Here is a 17,069-nt window from a genome sequence, read left to right as displayed (position 1 = left end):
TCTTGCATCTGTCTTTAGCTCTCTTCTAAGCGTTGGTCTTTGCCCAGTTAGTCTTTAAGTGCTGCTGTAATCATGTAAATTCTCTGTTGACGTCACCTGCCCTGACCTGGCACTGCCCCCTCCCTCGGCCTGCTGGTCCTGCCTCTGCTCCAGCCACAGGCAGGTGTGCTCACCCCACTCTGGCTGTGCAGGTGATTCCTCCCCACTGCCTCCTCCTCACAGGGTGCTGCCCACCCTCCAGACCCTGTCCAGGAAATGCTTCCCGACAGTGTTTCCTTCTTTAAATTCTGCTGTATCTTTAGGATGTTTTCTTAATATTTTGTACATATTTTCATAATTAGATTTTTTCTGTGTGTATGTGTGTGTGTATATATCTATATGTAACTATTGTATCCAAGGTTCATGTAAAAATTCGGTAATTCTCAGTGAAGAGATTTAACTTTTGGTGGATTTCTAATAGGCCTTTTTCCCTTTTTGCAGTTTATAGAAGGGTCATTTGAAGAATATTTAAAACGTTTGGAAAATCCACAGGTATGTAGTACTCTGAGATGTTTCTATGTTTCAATACATTAAATATGGTGAGGTTGGTATTAGAGCGTATGGAGGAGCTCCTGCCTTAGGTGCACGTGTAACTGGAAGACAGCTGCTGCCACGAGCATTGCCTCACTCGGCGCAGTCATGCTTTCTTGATCTGTCGTGACGCCCTTTAACGTAGTATAAAAGACCTCAAATAGCACCGCCGAGGATTTCCAGAGTGTGGTGCGGTTGTGTGTATCGGGCTTGGTGGACAGGGCGGTGTTCGATTGCTTCCTTATTAGGCAGCTGACGAGACAGGTTGCATCCATTCCCCTTAACATGGTCCGCATGAGAAGCAGGAAGAGGCTGCTGAGGGTTGGAGGACAGCCCCTCCCCACCGACTCCCCCTGCCAGCACTTTCTCAGTCACTTGGAAATGAAAAGAAATTTTCTGTTTCCTATTTTCTCCTCTCCTGCTGAGAAAACTAATGCTCTCTGTGTAGAAATCCAAATGTTAATGGAAGGCCATGTAGAATGTTCCCTTATCCCCAGAGATAATCACTGTTAGATTTAAAACGACAACAAAGACGACGCCAAGAGGAGTCACATGGGGAGGAAAGGGTATACTAACAGGAGTAAGGTGTTTGATCATTGTGTGGGGTCTCTTTGAGTCCCTGACGCCAAGTTGAGTGCTTGTTGTGGCCTCAGAACGGCCAGGCCCCGGGGATGCAGAAGTCACTGGGCTTTGGATGCTGTTCCCAGGAGTGTCCCTGCAGTAGGGAAGGGTGTCTAGTACCAGTGAGAAGGCACGTGTGTCCTAAGAAGTATAGGTGTGATGCTACAGTTGTGTCCTTGTTCCGTCACTGCAGTCATCATCTGCCTTTTTGTGACCCTGTGGACTGTAAGCCCACCAGTCTCCTCTGTCCATGGGATTTCCCGGTCAGGAACACTGGAGTGGGGTGCCATTCTCCTCTCCAGGGGATCTTCTTGACCCAGGGATTGAACCTGAGTCTCCTGCATTGGCAGGTGGATTCTTTACCGCTCTGCCACCTGGGAAGCCTGTGCCACAGATAGAAAAGATTAAACACCAGAAGGCTAACAGTTCTCGCCAGCTATTACTGGTGATTTTTGTTTCCTTTGTAGAAGATGAAGGGAACGACAAAGACCAGTTATTAATTTTTAGTCAGGAAGAAACCCACAATACCATTTTATGGTGATCTTTGTGAACAGTTCCGGCTCATTCCGAGAGAGAAGGGGACAGGGAGGGGAGTGAGGCGGTGAAAGGGGACTGGAGACTGATTCGGGGACCTGCAAGGGGAGGGGCGGCAGGTGCTGCAGAGCGCCTGGGAACAGCCCTCTCCTTCCCAGGGTGCTGGCCTGCCAGGTGTGTTATTCCCAGGACACTCCCCTCCCCAAGCTGGGCAGGCCTTCTGCAGATGTTGGCAGGTGCCTTCCAAACAGAACAGGTGTGTGCTCTTCTTAGCGATAAATATTTCTGTTTCTCTTTCTCCCCGATACATGGAATGTATGAAAGGAAGAGAAGCGTAGTCAACTGATAAGCTCCATTGCCTCACCCATGTTTCTCAGAGAAAGAGAACTTCCTCCTTTTTTTCTTAAAAATATCAATGGAGCATTTTGAAAAATGCCTCAAAAAGAATATATTTTTGTCAGCTTTACAGAGGTAAAATGGACATATAGTAGATGCTTTAAGTTTATGAAATCTGACGGAGGCATGCAGCTGTGTGATCCCCCCACAGACACCACACAGGGCGTTTCCGTCACTCCAGAAGTGTCTCATACGTTTTGGCAGTTGATCTCTGCTCCCCTTACACCCACCCGTGTGCGAAGTTTTGCCTTCTCGAGACTCGAACAGATAGAATGGTATAGCTTGTAGTCTTAACATGTCTGGCTTCTTTCACTTAGCATAATGGAAGCATTTTGAGATTCATCTGTGTTGTCCTTTGTGTGACAGTTCATTTTTATTGCTGAGTGGCCATTCCTTGTATGGATGTACTGCAGCTTGTTTTAGCAATTTACAGGTTGATGGATATATGATTTCTTCCAAGTTTGCTGCTGTTATTAAAGCTGCTAAGACTATTTGGTTGCAGGTCTTTCTATGGACAGATGTTTTATTTTCTTTTAATTAATATTGTTAATATTATTGAGAGTGGAATTCCTGGGTCATACGGTAAATTCATGTTTAACTTAATGAGAAATTGCTAATCTGTTTTCCAAAGTGGCTGTGCGGCTTTGCTTTGTCATTAGCGATAAGTGAGAATTCCAGCTGCTCTGCATCTTCATCAACACTCAGGATCGTCAGCCTTTTAAAATTGTAGCTGTGGCTACCCAGGTAGTGGCCATGCGGTGGTGTCCTTGCGATCTTAACTTGCATTTCTCTAGTAATGTTGAGAGCCTTTTCATGTGCTTACTTGCCATCCGCATGTCTTTGTTGGTGAAATGTCTTGCTCATAGATTCTGCGCTTTATTATTTTGGTTTTGTTGAATTTTAAGAGTATTTTATACCGAGCATAATGCATTCTGTATTGGGTATGTATTTTCCAGTACTTTCTTCCTATTTGTATCTTGTCTTTTAGTGTTCTTAATAGTGTCTTTTGAGGAACAAAAGTTTGCTTTTGATGACTATCTAAGAACATTTAATTTGTGTTTTTGATACAGTGTGGTTCTTTACAAGATTAAAAATAGATTTTGTAGAAATGCTGTGCTCTTGGCCACAATGAGAAAGTAGGCTAACATAGTGTTGAGTAAGTAAAAACTATAGCGTTCAGGTGGAAGACAGTGATAGAACATAAATTAAGAAAAAAGTCAAAATTGTTATAGAAGGCAAGCTATAATGGCCATTGTCTACTTAACCAGACTATGATAGAATTTATCCTGAAGATTAAATACTTACAAAATGGTACCTTATTTGAGATGTAGTGTCTTGTTGACACCAGAAGTGATGCGGTGCATTCTGCACAGAATGGAATAGCTTGGGTTTATGATCTCAGCAGACGGTTTCAGGGAAGGATTTCCTCTATGCCAGAAGGTATTGCTTGTGGAGTTTTGAGAGGCTGTGATTGTTAGGCAGAGGCCTATTTTAATAAATCTGTTCTAATGCATGGCACCTATTTCATTTTGAAAAACAGAGCCAACTTTAAGATTAATTGAAGTGCAAAGTCTGTGGGGAAAGATGATCCTTTTCGGAGAGGATTTCAAACCATCATCCAAAATCCTCTCCTTATCTCAAATCTCTCTTCTTTGAAGGTGGAAGTGGCAGCATTCATTTACTGTAGTTCTTATTTTTAGTAACTCTTGGTATTAAGTCTTTACTAATTTCACAGGTAGTTTAGGAATACATTCTCATGGTCAAAGATTTATTACAGAATGAAGAGTGAAAATCCTTACTTTTCCCCTCATCTTTAAATTCCTGTTTCCACTGTCAATTTAGGATGTATCCTTCTAGTTCCCTCTCTGCGTGTATGTGTCTATATATATTTGTTTTGTTTTGCACAATAGGATTATTTTACTGACTTACTTTTCCCACTTACTAGTCTGAGTGATCTTTTCAGGTCATTTCATAGGAATATAGCTCATTCTTTTTGGTGATTGCATGATATTTCCATACATAGTTTGGGTGAATGATAAATTATTTAATTATTCCTTATCTATTAGTGGAATCTTGGGGCTATCTTTAAAAAATTTTTCAAAATTATTACAGATAGCTGTAGTGGCCATCCTGTTTATATACACTTTTTGGACATATGAAATATTTCTTTAGGATAGTTTTATAGAAGTTGAATTGCTAGGTTACCTTAAAGAGTATTTTAATTTTTGATATATACTGCCTTCTGAAAAGCTTAAGGACTTAAAGTGACTCCTTTAGTACTAAAACTTCTACCACACGTTAAAGTGATTCCTGGCACACTGCTTTCTTTGTACCTTCGATTATTCTGAAGAGAGTAGACCCGCCCTTTCTCACCCTTTCTGGTCCTTGAGCTCTGCTTCTAGGCAGTGTCCTGTTTCCTGGGCATATACTGTGTGCTGGGCTCTGTCCTGAGTGCTCCGCTGGAACTTTGCCTTCTGCGAGTTCTCAGCTTAGAGACACTACTCTGTCATCCTGCCACATCAACAGGAATTCTTATTCCAGCCCTGTTACTAAGGATATTTGTTACCAAGACTTGGGCTGCTTTTTAGTGTATATTATAGCCCGTTTTATAAAAATATTTTTATAGTATTCTTAGTACTACTAATAATGAGCTCTTTGGGCCATTAAGGAGAATGCATTTGAGTCAGTTCCAGGATGAACCTAGAGCCAAGTAAGTTAGAAAGAGAGAAACAAATACCATATATTAACACATATATATGCAATCTAGAAAAATGGTACTGATGAACCTATTTGCAGGGCAGCAGTGGAGATGCAGACAGAGACGAAAGATTTGTGGACACTGGGGAAAGGAGAGGGTGGGAAGAATTGAGAGAGTAGAGTGGAAGCATATATATATTACTGTATGTAAAATAGATAGCCAGTGGGAATTTGCTGTGTGATGCAGGGAGCTCAAACTGGTGCGCTGTGACAGCTTAGAAGGGTGGGCTGGGGTGGAAGGTGGGAGGGAGTTTCAAGAGGGAGGGGACATAAATGTACCCGTGATTGGTTCGTGGTGACACATAGCGCAGAAAGCAACACAATATTGTAAAGCAATTATCCTGAAATTAAATAAATTAAAAAAATATTAATGAGCTACCCTAGCTAATTAGGGGTATCATATATAAAGATGTGTATTAAGATATTATAGAAAGTAGACACTTATGGGCCAATGTTTTTTCTTCAATACAGGAATGGGTTGGACAAGTGGAAATAAGTGCCCTTTCTCTTCTGTACAGGTAAGCCCTGTAGTCACATAGGTAAACAAAAATAAAGCCAGTGGGAGGTTAACATGTTCCACTGTAACGGAGCTGTTAAAATAGCAGAATCACTTACAAACCTTCTAGAGAGATGATTTCCTCCTTTCTCAAGGCTGCTAGTGTTGAATGGCTAGAACAAGGGCAAAGCACCATATTGTCAGTTTTACAGCTTTTTGTCTGATCAGGGGAATGCTTAATTTTTTCTTTTCAAAATGTCTTTAATAAGTTTCATCTCCACGCTTTCTGTGGTTTTGAGGTCTACTTTTAGAATTATATCTGAAGTTTTATAGAAAATTATATTTAAAAGTATACTTGTTTAAAAGGACACTTTTTGCTTAAGTATGTTGCCGCTTAGTTATGCGTTACTGCCTTCTGTTTACTGCTCTATCTCCAGCACCTAGAATGTTGCTTGGTGCACTTGACTCTTGAGGACTGAATCTCAGTTTGTGAAGTGTATTTCATCAGAAATAATTTCTAAATGTTATTTTCAGGAAAGATTTTATAATTTACCAGAAACCAAATGTTTCTCCTTCACAAGTAACTGAAAATAATTTTCCTGAAAAGGTAAGAATTGTTCTGAGTTTTTCTAAAGGATTTAAGTAAAGGAACCACTCACTTGCCATCTTGACTGCCTGAGCTATAATTTTTAAGTGACTTTTTTTTTTAAGTTCTTATTAATCATTCACAAGTTTTATTATTTTGTATTTGTTTTTCTGTATAAATGTTAAACTCTCATGACATTTTATTAGAGAAAAATAATTGAGATGCCAGTGTATGTGATTAACTAGACTATTACTGTTTTACATCAATATATACATTAGATAGAAACATAACTTGTGAAAATAGGTTCTACTGTTGTATCCAGAAACACTTAACTGTGATATATTTCCCATTACAGAGGTAGTTTACTGGGTACATTGTTATTATCTAGTCACCAGGCAGAAACAACTGGAAATTGATGTAAAGCCCAGAAAGGAGGGGGAAAAACACCACGATTCATTACTAGAGAATTTTGTTTTCATAATCCGCATTGGGTTACGCAGCCCAAGTTGAAGTGTCTTGTCACCACGTTTACGGTGGCAAGGGGAAGGGAACTGAGGTAAATATGCCTTTGTAAGGACTTGTGGGTGTCCGAGGTGCCTGGCTCTGGATCTGGCCTTTACAGTGTAATTTTTGGAATATGATGTAGTCTAAGCAAAGTCAATGTGCGTTGCTCTTTGCATAAGTGATTGATTATTTAGAAGGTACATGAAGCTGTAAAGCAGAAAAAAATGTACTTTTGATTCTGCTCCTTAGAGGTAAACATCATTAAAGTTTTAGAATATTTTCTTACAGTCTTCTAACCCTTCTCTTTCAATAGTTGAAATCATTTGTTCTTACAGATTGTGTGTGATTTTTGTGAGGCAGTAAGCGTTTCCCCAAGTCATTAGGAATTTCTGATTCCTGGCTTTGTATCCATTTCAACGTATGGATGTACCATGACCACATTACAGCTTTAGGTTACTTCTGAAACATTCTACCTGGAAATTTATTAACTGGTAACTCAGAGATATTAGAGATGTAAGTAGCTGTGTAAATGTTGTGTGTGAAGGGCTGAAGGATGTATTCTGCTTTTTCCTTTCAGGTATTCCTGTGTTTTTCAAATGGAAATCACTATGATATTGTCTATCCCATAAAGTATAAAGAAAGCTCGGCTATGTGTCAGTGTAAGTATCACCCTTGTGTTGGTTTAGAAATTTTCTTCCTAAGCTTTATGGTCTTGAGCAAACAACTCAGGGCAGATACACTGTTTTGTTGTGTAAAAATATATTTCTGAGAACTTTAGGTTACCAAAAATCTTAATACTCTAGTAAAAACTTGTTTCAGTAGGAAAAAGGTGCTAGTAGATTAGAGTTTGGCTTGTAAATACGAAGTTATATTTTCCTGTGGGAATCAGTATCATTAATAAAGATTTGCATGTTTTTAAAGCTTTTAGTGCATAGCTTGAAAATCTCAGTGATTCAGGAAATCAGTATTTGATTGTATTTGTCACCAGACCAGGGTTTCTTGACCTTTCGCTGTTAACATACAGGGCACATGATTCTTTGTTTTGGGGGTTGTCGAATGTTTAGCGTCTATTATGCCAGTAGTGGGCCTTCCTTGGTGGCTCCAACGGTAAAGAATCTGCCTGCAGTGCCAGAGACCTGAGTTTGGTCCCTGGGTCAGGAAGACCCTAGAGAAGGGAACGGCAACACACTCAGCATTCTTGCCTGGAGAATTCCGTGGAAGGGGAGTCTGCGAAGTCGCAGAGTTGGACGCAGCTGAGTGACTGGCCTTCTGACATGCCAGTAGCGCTCCCTCTCTCCCCCGTGACAACCACAGATGTCTCCAGACATTGCCAGGTGCTTCCTGGGAGGATGAAAGCCTCTCCACCTCTCCCAGTGGGGAGGGACTGCTGTGGCGGCGCCTTCCTCCCTTATTTATCTCCTTTATCATCTGTTCTGACAAAGTGCACACGACCTGTATGGAGCACTGTGCCGGGCACGTGACAGCCTCCTCTCCCCTGTTCTTTAGCTAAGGGGGACCAGTAAAGACAGCCCATGGCGCCGACCTTTTCAAAGCTGGAATGTCCAGCTTTTGATTGACTGAAGCGGCAGAGAACATAGCCAAGGATGCAGACAGCCAAACCTCACATCTCAAAACAGATCAGTTCACAATTTTATTTCATTTGTATTTAATGTATTGGTGTATTTAAAGCTAACAATAATACAAAAAGGTATCACAGCTGTGAGCCAGAGTTGATAAAGTTCAACACGCACAGTGAGCAATGACTTAACTCTGGGTGTACACACTGTGCTAAGCCTCTCCATACTGCTTTCATATTTAATCCCAGCACAGTGAAGTGCTCTTATTCCAGCTGTTCTCGTGAAGAAACTGAGAACTAAAGAGGTCATACAACCTCCCCAACCGGAAGAGGCTTGGATGGGAAACTTAAGGAACACTAAGTTTGCTAGAAAGAAGATACCTTTTCATAATGGACTAAAAAGAAACCATTGTAAAATGCGTTCTCAGCAGCCGCTGAAGCATATTGAGACAATGTGTCTGCTTTACAAAGAGAGGAAAACGAAAACACACCCACACTCCAGAAAGCGTAGAAATACATTACCAAATGCTCAGAACCTCTGCAGGAGTTCAGGCCTCTCATTTGTTTTAATTACAGCAAACCTTACGAAAACAAGCGCACTAAGAATTCATCACAGTGGTGTCTACCCCTCAAATGAGTCCCCAAGAGACCCCCTTTCTCACCACCTTGTATCTACCTCAGTATCATCCAGACAACAGGCAGTGATGATTTTGAACTAACTGACTGCAAAGACAGAAGTCTAGTTGCTCTCTAGGTAATTTTCCGATTAAATTGTGTTATTGATCATAAGGTGTTAGAAGGTATTTAGTTAAGGTTTTAGAAGCTTGGGTGTCTCAGTTTTATGTTAGAACATAAAATTAATGCTGTGTAACATCTCTTTCTTGTTACCTGCAGCTCTGCTTTATGAATTGCTGTACGAGAAGGTATTTAAAACTGACGTCAGTAAGATCTTGATGGGCCTAGACAGCTCTGAAGTAGCGGACGAAGACAGCAGTGAAATATCAGATTCAGAGGATGACAGTTGCAAGTAAGCGTGGCTTTGCCCTAAAGTACGTTTGTAGTGCCGTGCAAGGACACAGCTCAGCAACTGTCTTTTATGGGGCTGCCTCACTTAGGTATTACGGTATTTCTAAAGTACAGCAATCTGCAGCAGAAGTTTCTTTTTTCCTGCCGCTCCTGTTACCTCATTTCTATTATGGGACTGTTTCTTTTGGAATTTGATTTTTTTTTTTTGGTTTATTTTTGTTTGTTTTTGGTAAGCATCTATTCCTACATAATCATGCGTGTATCTCTGAAATCTATGTGTGTGCGCGGGGGGGTTCCCTCATTGCTCAGTTGATAAAGAATCCACCTGCAATGTGGGAGGCCTGGGTTCGATCCCTGGTTTGGGAAGATCCCCTGGAGAAGGCAAAGGTTACCCACTCCAGTATTCTGGCCTGGAGATTTCCATGGTCGCAAAGAGTTGGAAACGACTGAGCGACTTTCACTTCATATGTGTGTATATTCTAAAATTTTCAGGTTAGGCTGTCAATTGCTTACATAACCAGTGATGAAAAATGGCCATTTTGACTTCCTTGACTTTCTTTTATTGTTTCTTTCTTAGATAATGCCTCCCCTTCTTTTTATGTAATACAAATCCCAAGTTGGGATATAAGTATATGTCAACAGCTCTGGATAATAGTATTATTTATTTGTGTTTGTTTATGGTGTGAATGAACACCTTTTAACTTAGAGTCTGAAACTTATTTTTCTTTTCCACTTAAGACATACAGGCTAGTGGCTAAGAGCTTGGGCTGTGGACATTCTGACCTGATTTCATTCCTGGGTTCCTGCCAACTAACTGAACTTAGGGCAAGTTGCTTAAAGCCTCAATCCCATAGATATAAATGAGGATATGTCAGTCTTTCTTTAAAGTAGATAATGTATAAGAATGAAATGAAATGTACAATGCACAGCCCAGTTTCTAGGTATAGTGTCCAGTGTGTATGAATTTTTATCAATGATATCAAGAAATGTACTTTGTGTGTTCTAAGAACCAACTGATTTCATCCTCAGTGAAGCTAAAAGCATATTATTCCTTTTTATGAGAGTATGAATGTATCCTATGATGTTACGCACTGTGAAACTAGAGGAAGATGAAATGAAGCCTCAGGATATCGAATTCTTTATTAAAGACTTATAAAAGATATCTCCTTGTATCTGTAATTCCACACATTTCTTGAATTAAATGGTTGATCCTGATTGAAAGTTTGATTGGCCACTGTTTCTACATAAGAAAGAAATGAGCCAGATTAAAATCTGGGTCTACCATTGTAAATTAACCCTAGAATTGATTAAGGGGCTTTGCGCAGATGGGAATTGTGCTGTGTGGCTCTCTCCAGGTGCCCAGTGTGATTAAGGCATGTTATGGAGCAAACGGGAAGCTGGGAGGGAGAATGATGACTCGCTGGTTTAGCTTGTCCCCATGAGTTGATGTGGGGGGACTTGAGCACATGCCCTGTGGTTGGTGCTGCTGATGGCTTTAGCAATCCGGGTCTGGGATGGCAGCTGGCGGGTGAAGTGGGAGAAGTGCGGAGTGGAGGCTGGTAAGCTTGTAGAGGTCTACCAGGGATGGTGTTTACATTGTCGTGGTCAGTTTTCCTCTTCATATACCGCATTGCTGTAGCCCTGGGAGCAGGAAAGCCTTTCTGATGAGTTTTTTGTTGCTTTATTAAGGTTTCCTTTACTAGTGTCGTGTCTGGCTTAGGGAAGACAAAGCTTCATTTAGGGGAGACGGCTCCATAATCATGGCAAGACAGATAGGCATGGTATCATAATGAGGAGAAAGCAAGGATGCCACTGTGCTTCTGTGCCTGGGTTCCTTTCACATTCGTATCAGTGAATCTGGGAGTATTAGCAATTAGGGTGCTTTTTAAATCCAGACTGTAGATAGTGGGAGTCTCTTAAATATTGCTGCATTTAGGGGTGTGACTCCTAAAGACTAGAGATTGATATATGAAGAAGGAGGAATTACATGACAGAAGAATCCAGGTGGCTTCTCACCTTCTCACCCAGTCGTGTGCCGTCGCTCTGCACAGCCTCACCAGCCTCTTGGCTGCCCCAGGCTCTTTGCACTTGCTTCCCGTCTGCTTGCAGTACTAAACAGCCTATGGTTTGCTCTCTCGTCACCTTTAATTCTTTATTCAAAAAGACACCATTCTTTATCCCATTTTTTATTATTTGAGCGGGGCCTCAACACTGTGGTTTTTCTACCTTTCTTCCCCCAAAGCACTTACCAGCGTTAATGACGACTGATAACTTATTTAGCTTGTATCTACTTCACCGGATTGTGTATCTTGTAGTGGAGTATTTTGTTTAATGGAGCCTCATCTATTGATGGACTTTCCTGGTGGCTCAGCAGGTAAAGAACCCACCTGCCAATGCAGGAGACACAAGAGACGCAGGTTCGATCCCCGGGTCTGAAAGATCCCTCTGGAGAAGGGAATGGCAACCCACTCCTGTATTCTTGCCTGAAAAATCCCATGGACAGAGAGTAGTCTGGCGGGCTACAGTCCCTGGGATCACAGAGAGTCGGACACGACTGAGTGCACACACATACATATACACGTATCTATTGATACATTTTTGAAAGGAAGTTTTTACATTAAGTGTTTTTATAAACTCAGTTACTCTATCATCCCACATTTTACAGTTTATTTCTGTTCCTGTCTTCTTGTTGAGTAAGTCAGTACGAATTACTGATAAAAATCTTTGACTGGAGAAGGAAATGGCAACCCAGGCAGTATTCCTGCCTGGAAAAGTCTAGGGGCAGAGGAATCTGGCAGGCTGCAGTCCTGGGGGTTGTATGGCTGAGCACGCATACGTGAGGAGAGTGGAGGAGATGGGTTGGTAGCAATAAACTGGTAAACTTAAAGGAAAAAAAACTTTGCCTTATATGCATATACACATATGCACATGTACACTCTGTATGTGCTTACATACACATGTGCACATTTCCGTTTGCTTGAGCTCCTTGGAATATAGTTTCGACTTCGTGGACTATAACTCTGAGATTTTTCTGTGAGGTTAGAGTAAGTGAAATGTGTGTGAACATTTTTATACTCCTAATGATACCTGTATTTCTTCCTTTGCAGGAGTAAACCTACCACTATTAATGATGTGAATGGATTTAAAACTTTGTCAAGTGATCAGGTATTTTTATTTAATGGTTTTTAACTATCTCTTCAATATAAGAAAGCATACAAGTTTATAGCCTTAATTTTTTTTCTCTTTTCTGGTACATTTTCAATAGAGTCAGGATCATCTCGTAAAACATGTTTTTGGTGACTTCCTAATTTTTAAAGCTTTATTCTTTTGATTTTTCTCTTATACGTATCTCAAACATGTTTTAAAAGCATTTCTTTGTTGATTGGGCTTCTTGACTTTGTTTACTTAGCATCCGAAAAGCAGTGGAAACTCTCCTAGCCTCCCTTTGTCTAGAAAGGTTCTTAAGTCGCTCAGTCCAGCAGTCTACAGAAATGTGGAATATGAAATTTGGCTGAAGTCTAAACAAGGTGAGTTAAAAAAAAAATCTGTATTTTCCAGAAATTTACTTTGAGGCCCTTGAAAATGATTACATCAACTTGATATTATGCTGATATTCTTTACAGCTCAACAAAAACATGATTATTCCATTGCTGCTGGCTTACAGTATGAAGTTGGAGATAAATGCCAGGTAAGTGATTATGCAGAGGAAGAAAAGATTTTACTTGAAATCTTCCTTATTCTAATAGGAACTAAAAAACAGCTCAAGTTTGGATGTGTTGTTAATTTGAGATTTCAGAATATATTTTATCATGTATACATTTTAATAGTTAAAAATATTTAGCTTTTGAATATGTTACCAAAATCATGTATATCTAAAACTGTGCGACCCTTCCCATGATCTTTAAAGCAGTTCAGTCTTTGATAGTACTTGCTTCAAAGACGTAGCAGTAACCTTTTAGATTTTTAGACATTTTCTTCATAGCTGGCAGATAATGTGCTGACATTGATTCAGACTTGACACTGCAGGTCAGTTTGGTTTATGAAAGTCATCCTGGAAAATTTTGATACAACACGTAGTTCTTTTGTTGGATTGAGAAAAAGAAAGGGAACAGTTAGAGAAGTTTTGCCTTTTACTTTGAATAAGCTGCTGCTCTGGGCTTACTGCAGCTGACTGTTAAAGGGGAAAGTTGAGTTATGTCAGCGTTTCTTACATGGAGTGATATTGCACCCCTGCCTCCCCTCTAGCAATGTCTGCAGACATTTTTGGTCATTACATCTGGGAAGGTACTACTGATACCTAGTGGGTAGAGGCCAGGCATGGTGCCAGACATCCTAGAATGCATAGAACACCCACCTCTTCCCCACCCCCCCACCCCCAACACACACACAGCAAGGAATCATCTGGTCCAAAGTGTTACTAATGCCAAGACTGGAGAAACTTCTGTGAAAAAATATGACTCTAAAACAAAAAAAAACCCCATACACCAAAAATATTGTTATTTGGAAGATAATTGTCATCAAGAATGGTGCTCATAAAAAGTGTTACCTTTTAACTATTTTGAAATCGCCGTTGACAGACATTTCTTCTTGACTTGTGGAGGAAATAGTCATTCCTTCATGTTAAAGTGGTTTGTGAAAAGTATCTGGGGGACCAGGATTGTTTCTGGGTATCAGTGACAGACTTTACCTTAAGAACTTTGAGCAGTGTTCTGATTCGAGGGTGTTTTGAAAGTAGAGGAAGAGGATGTGATTCTTTTAAGGTTGTCAGAAATGTGCTCTAAGCACAGAACCGAATCTGGGAATCTTTTACTATAGTGATTTGGGGAACTTGGCAGAGAACAAAAGAGAAGAGGGCCCGCCCTCCCCACCCTCCTCAGTAGAAAAGAGAAAGTACTTAGTTTATACTCTCGCTAAAATTGTTTTATTCATTATTTTAAACTGAGCATATTTCATTTGAGCTTTCAGTTCTTGGTAAAGCAGAAGGTAAAGCAGGTACTTGTTTTAATTTTTTTATTTTTTAGAGTATTTTCCTTTTCTACTACTTGACTATTTCACTTGGATAAAATTTAATTGAAATTTTATTATGGAAAGTGCGAAAGTGAAAGTGTTAGTCATTTAGTTATGTCTGACTCTTTGAAACCCCATGGACTGACTGTAGCCCGCCAGGCTCCTCTATCCATGGGATTCCCCAGGCAATAATACTGGAGTGGGTTGCCATTTCCTCCTCCAGGGGATCTTTCTGACCCAGGGATCAAACCCAGGTCTCCTGAATTGGCAGGTGGACTCTTTACCATCTGAGCCACCAGAGTCTCAGACTCAAAGGTGCCTTTTATTTACTCAGTTCAGTCACTGACTCTTTGCGACCCCGTGAATCACGGCACGCCAGGTCTCCCTGTCCATCAGTAACTCCCAGAGTTCACCCAAACCCATGTCCATTGAGTTGGTGATGCATCCAACATCTTATCCTCTGTAATCCCCTTCTCTTCCTGCCCTCAATCTTTCCCAGCATCAGGGTCTTTTCAGATGAGTCATCTCTTCTCATCAGGTGGCCAAAGTATTGGAGTTTCAGCTTCAACATCAGTCCTTCCAATGAATACCCAGGGCTAATTTCCTTTAGGATGGACTGGTTGGATCTCCTTGCAGTCCAAGGGACTCTCAAGAGTCTTCTCCAACACCACAGTTCGAAAGCATCAATTCTTCAGCGCTCAGCTTTTCTTCACAGTCCAACTCTCACATCCATACATGACTGCTGGAAAAACCATAGCCTTGACTAGAAGGACCTTTGTTGAGAAAGTAATGTCTCTGCTTTTGAATATGCTTCTAGGTTGGTCGTAACTTTCCTTCCAAGGAAGTAAGCGTCTATAATTTCATGGCTGCAGTCACCATTGCAGTGATTTTGGAGCCCCTCAAAATAAAATCTGTCACTGTTTCCCCAACTGTTTCCCATGAAGTGATGGGACCAGATGCCATGACCGTAGTTTTCTGAATGTTGAGCTTTAAGCCAACTTTTTCACTCTCTTTCACTTTCATCAAGTTTTAGTTCTTTTCAGTTCTTCTTCACTTTCTGCCATAAGGGTGGTATCATCTGCATATCTGAGTAAGCATGTAAATGTAGTTTCAGTTTTAAATAAAAATTAGCTTCAGAAAATCTTTTTTATTGTTCAGCTCTTGAGGAGAGGGAAGCAGTGTCCTGCTGTGACCAAAGAATGAAATGTCAGCTTGAGGGCTTGGAATGGGCGGCTGCTGACCCTCCACCTCTGGCTGGGGAGGGTGACCGTACTGTGCCATCTCAGTACCCATCCAGGAGTTCTGGTGTTCTTGAGTTCTGGACCAAGTCCCCCTGTGGATGCTGAGGGCTAGTGGTACCGATAACGGGAGATGGCTTTGAGCAAGGCTGTGTCCATCCGGCTGCTAGAGCGGGGTTGGGGGCGCCCTCTGCCAGAAGGAAAGTAAAAGGCTGACTCTCCTGTCCTGGTGTGCCATTGTGTAATAACCAACTGTATTTTAGAGAGGAGACGATGCATCTATTTTTAGGGAGCAAAAAGGTCACATTTACATATTACAACATTTGAAATACTGGAAAAGTGAGAAGATAATATAATTTTCATAGCAGGTGCTCGCCTTTGTTGAGCGGTCGCTGTGTGCAGGCTGGTGTCCTTTATATGCATCCTGTGTGCCTCATTGCGCCTCTGTGGTGCCTGTGATGCAGACACTATAATTAGCCCCGTCTTGCATACGAGCGCAGTGAAGCACCAGATAAGTTACTTGCCTGAGGTCGTATTGCTGCTGAGTAGAAAAGCGGGACCTGGAATCCTGGTGTGTGTATGGTGCCACAGCCCTGCCTTCAGAACCTTGACAGTTTAGAAAAAACATAGAAAAGTAAGCAAAGGAAAGTATTTTGGAACGAGATACACAGGTCTGGGAGATCAGAGGCATTATGGTGTACTCTTTTGAACTTAGTTTTGTTTTTAACTATGTATGTTCGTCGACGCTTGAGTTGAAAATGAAATGGCAGTTTAAAAACAAATCAGGTGACTGATTTTTCTTTGCGAATTTGTTCAACAGGTTAGGTTGGATCACAATGGAAAATTTTCTAATGCAGACTTTCAAGGGGTTCACTCTGAGAATGGGCCAGTTTTGGTTGCAGAGCTTGGAAAGAAGTACGTACTGTTCGCAGCTAAGGTGTTAATTCACTTTCTCTTCCACTTAGCCTGATGTAATCACGAGCATTTCTAAACGTCCCTGTGTATTTGCGAATTCAGTTAAATGTGTTGCCGGTGTATACAGAAATATACTTTTTTAGATCTCTTAGAAAAATAGTTTGAGTTCAAATTTAGTGTTTATGTGTTAAGGTACTTTAAATAAAAGATACTTATTTCATTGCTTACTGTTTAAAATGTGCCATTCTTCACTAAGGCAGTTTAGAAAATTAACCTATTGTAACTGAAGCTTTGGAGGACAGGGGCAGTATTCATTTCTGATTTCATTCATTGCTGCCTTGCATGTAGTTTTCAGTAAATGATTATCTGGTGGAGTGAAATTCTTGCCACGATACAGTGTTACTTTAGAGCAACTTTTGTTTCAGCTGCTGCAGCCTTTATTTGAGGGAAAGGTAGTAAGCTCCACCTAGACTTTACCATGGCGAACTTCAGACATACACAACTGAGGAGGGTTGTCAAGTGAACCCCAAGATAACTGTTACCCTAGCTTCATAGCTAACAGCAGGTTTGCCGTCTTTTCTAATCTCTTCTCCCTAACCCCTTAAAGCAGAAGAAAGGAGCAGAATTGGAATATTTGAAAGTAAATCCCATTCAAAGTAAAGTCACGCCATTTCTCATAGATGCTGTGCGTCTGTGTGCCTCTCTAACACAGTAAAGGCTTCTCCATTCCCCACCCTTAGCCACAGTGCTGCCATCACACCTCACAGAATAGTGTTCTTTCCTTCCTTACCTAATCTTTTGCTTAGACTGTGATTAAGACCTCTCAATCTTCTGTTCTTTTAG

General features: G+C 40.9%; 1 protein-coding gene across 1 annotated transcript in view; it reads left to right on the top strand.

The window, feature by feature from the left end:
- Positions 1 to 17,069, top strand: part of OTUD4 (OTU deubiquitinase 4) — a 42,598-nt gene that overhangs the window by 6,630 nt on the left and 18,899 nt on the right. Inside the window, exons 3-11 of the mRNA XM_018061571.1 lie at positions 481 to 531; positions 5,350 to 5,396; positions 5,909 to 5,981; positions 7,042 to 7,123; positions 8,935 to 9,067; positions 12,174 to 12,231; positions 12,476 to 12,593; positions 12,690 to 12,754; positions 16,132 to 16,226. Coding sequence (XP_017917060.1) covers positions 481 to 531; positions 5,350 to 5,396; positions 5,909 to 5,981; positions 7,042 to 7,123; positions 8,935 to 9,067; positions 12,174 to 12,231; positions 12,476 to 12,593; positions 12,690 to 12,754; positions 16,132 to 16,226 — 722 coding nt within the window. The remainder of the gene's footprint in view (positions 1 to 480; positions 532 to 5,349; positions 5,397 to 5,908; positions 5,982 to 7,041; positions 7,124 to 8,934; positions 9,068 to 12,173; positions 12,232 to 12,475; positions 12,594 to 12,689; positions 12,755 to 16,131; positions 16,227 to 17,069) is intronic.

This window comes from Capra hircus, chromosome 17 (genome assembly GCF_001704415.2).
Source record: "Capra hircus breed San Clemente chromosome 17, ASM170441v1, whole genome shotgun sequence".
Lineage (NCBI taxonomy): Eukaryota > Metazoa > Chordata > Mammalia > Artiodactyla > Bovidae > Capra > Capra hircus.
The sequence above is the reverse complement of the archived record's forward strand: the minus strand, read 5'-3'. Positions and strand labels throughout refer to the sequence as shown.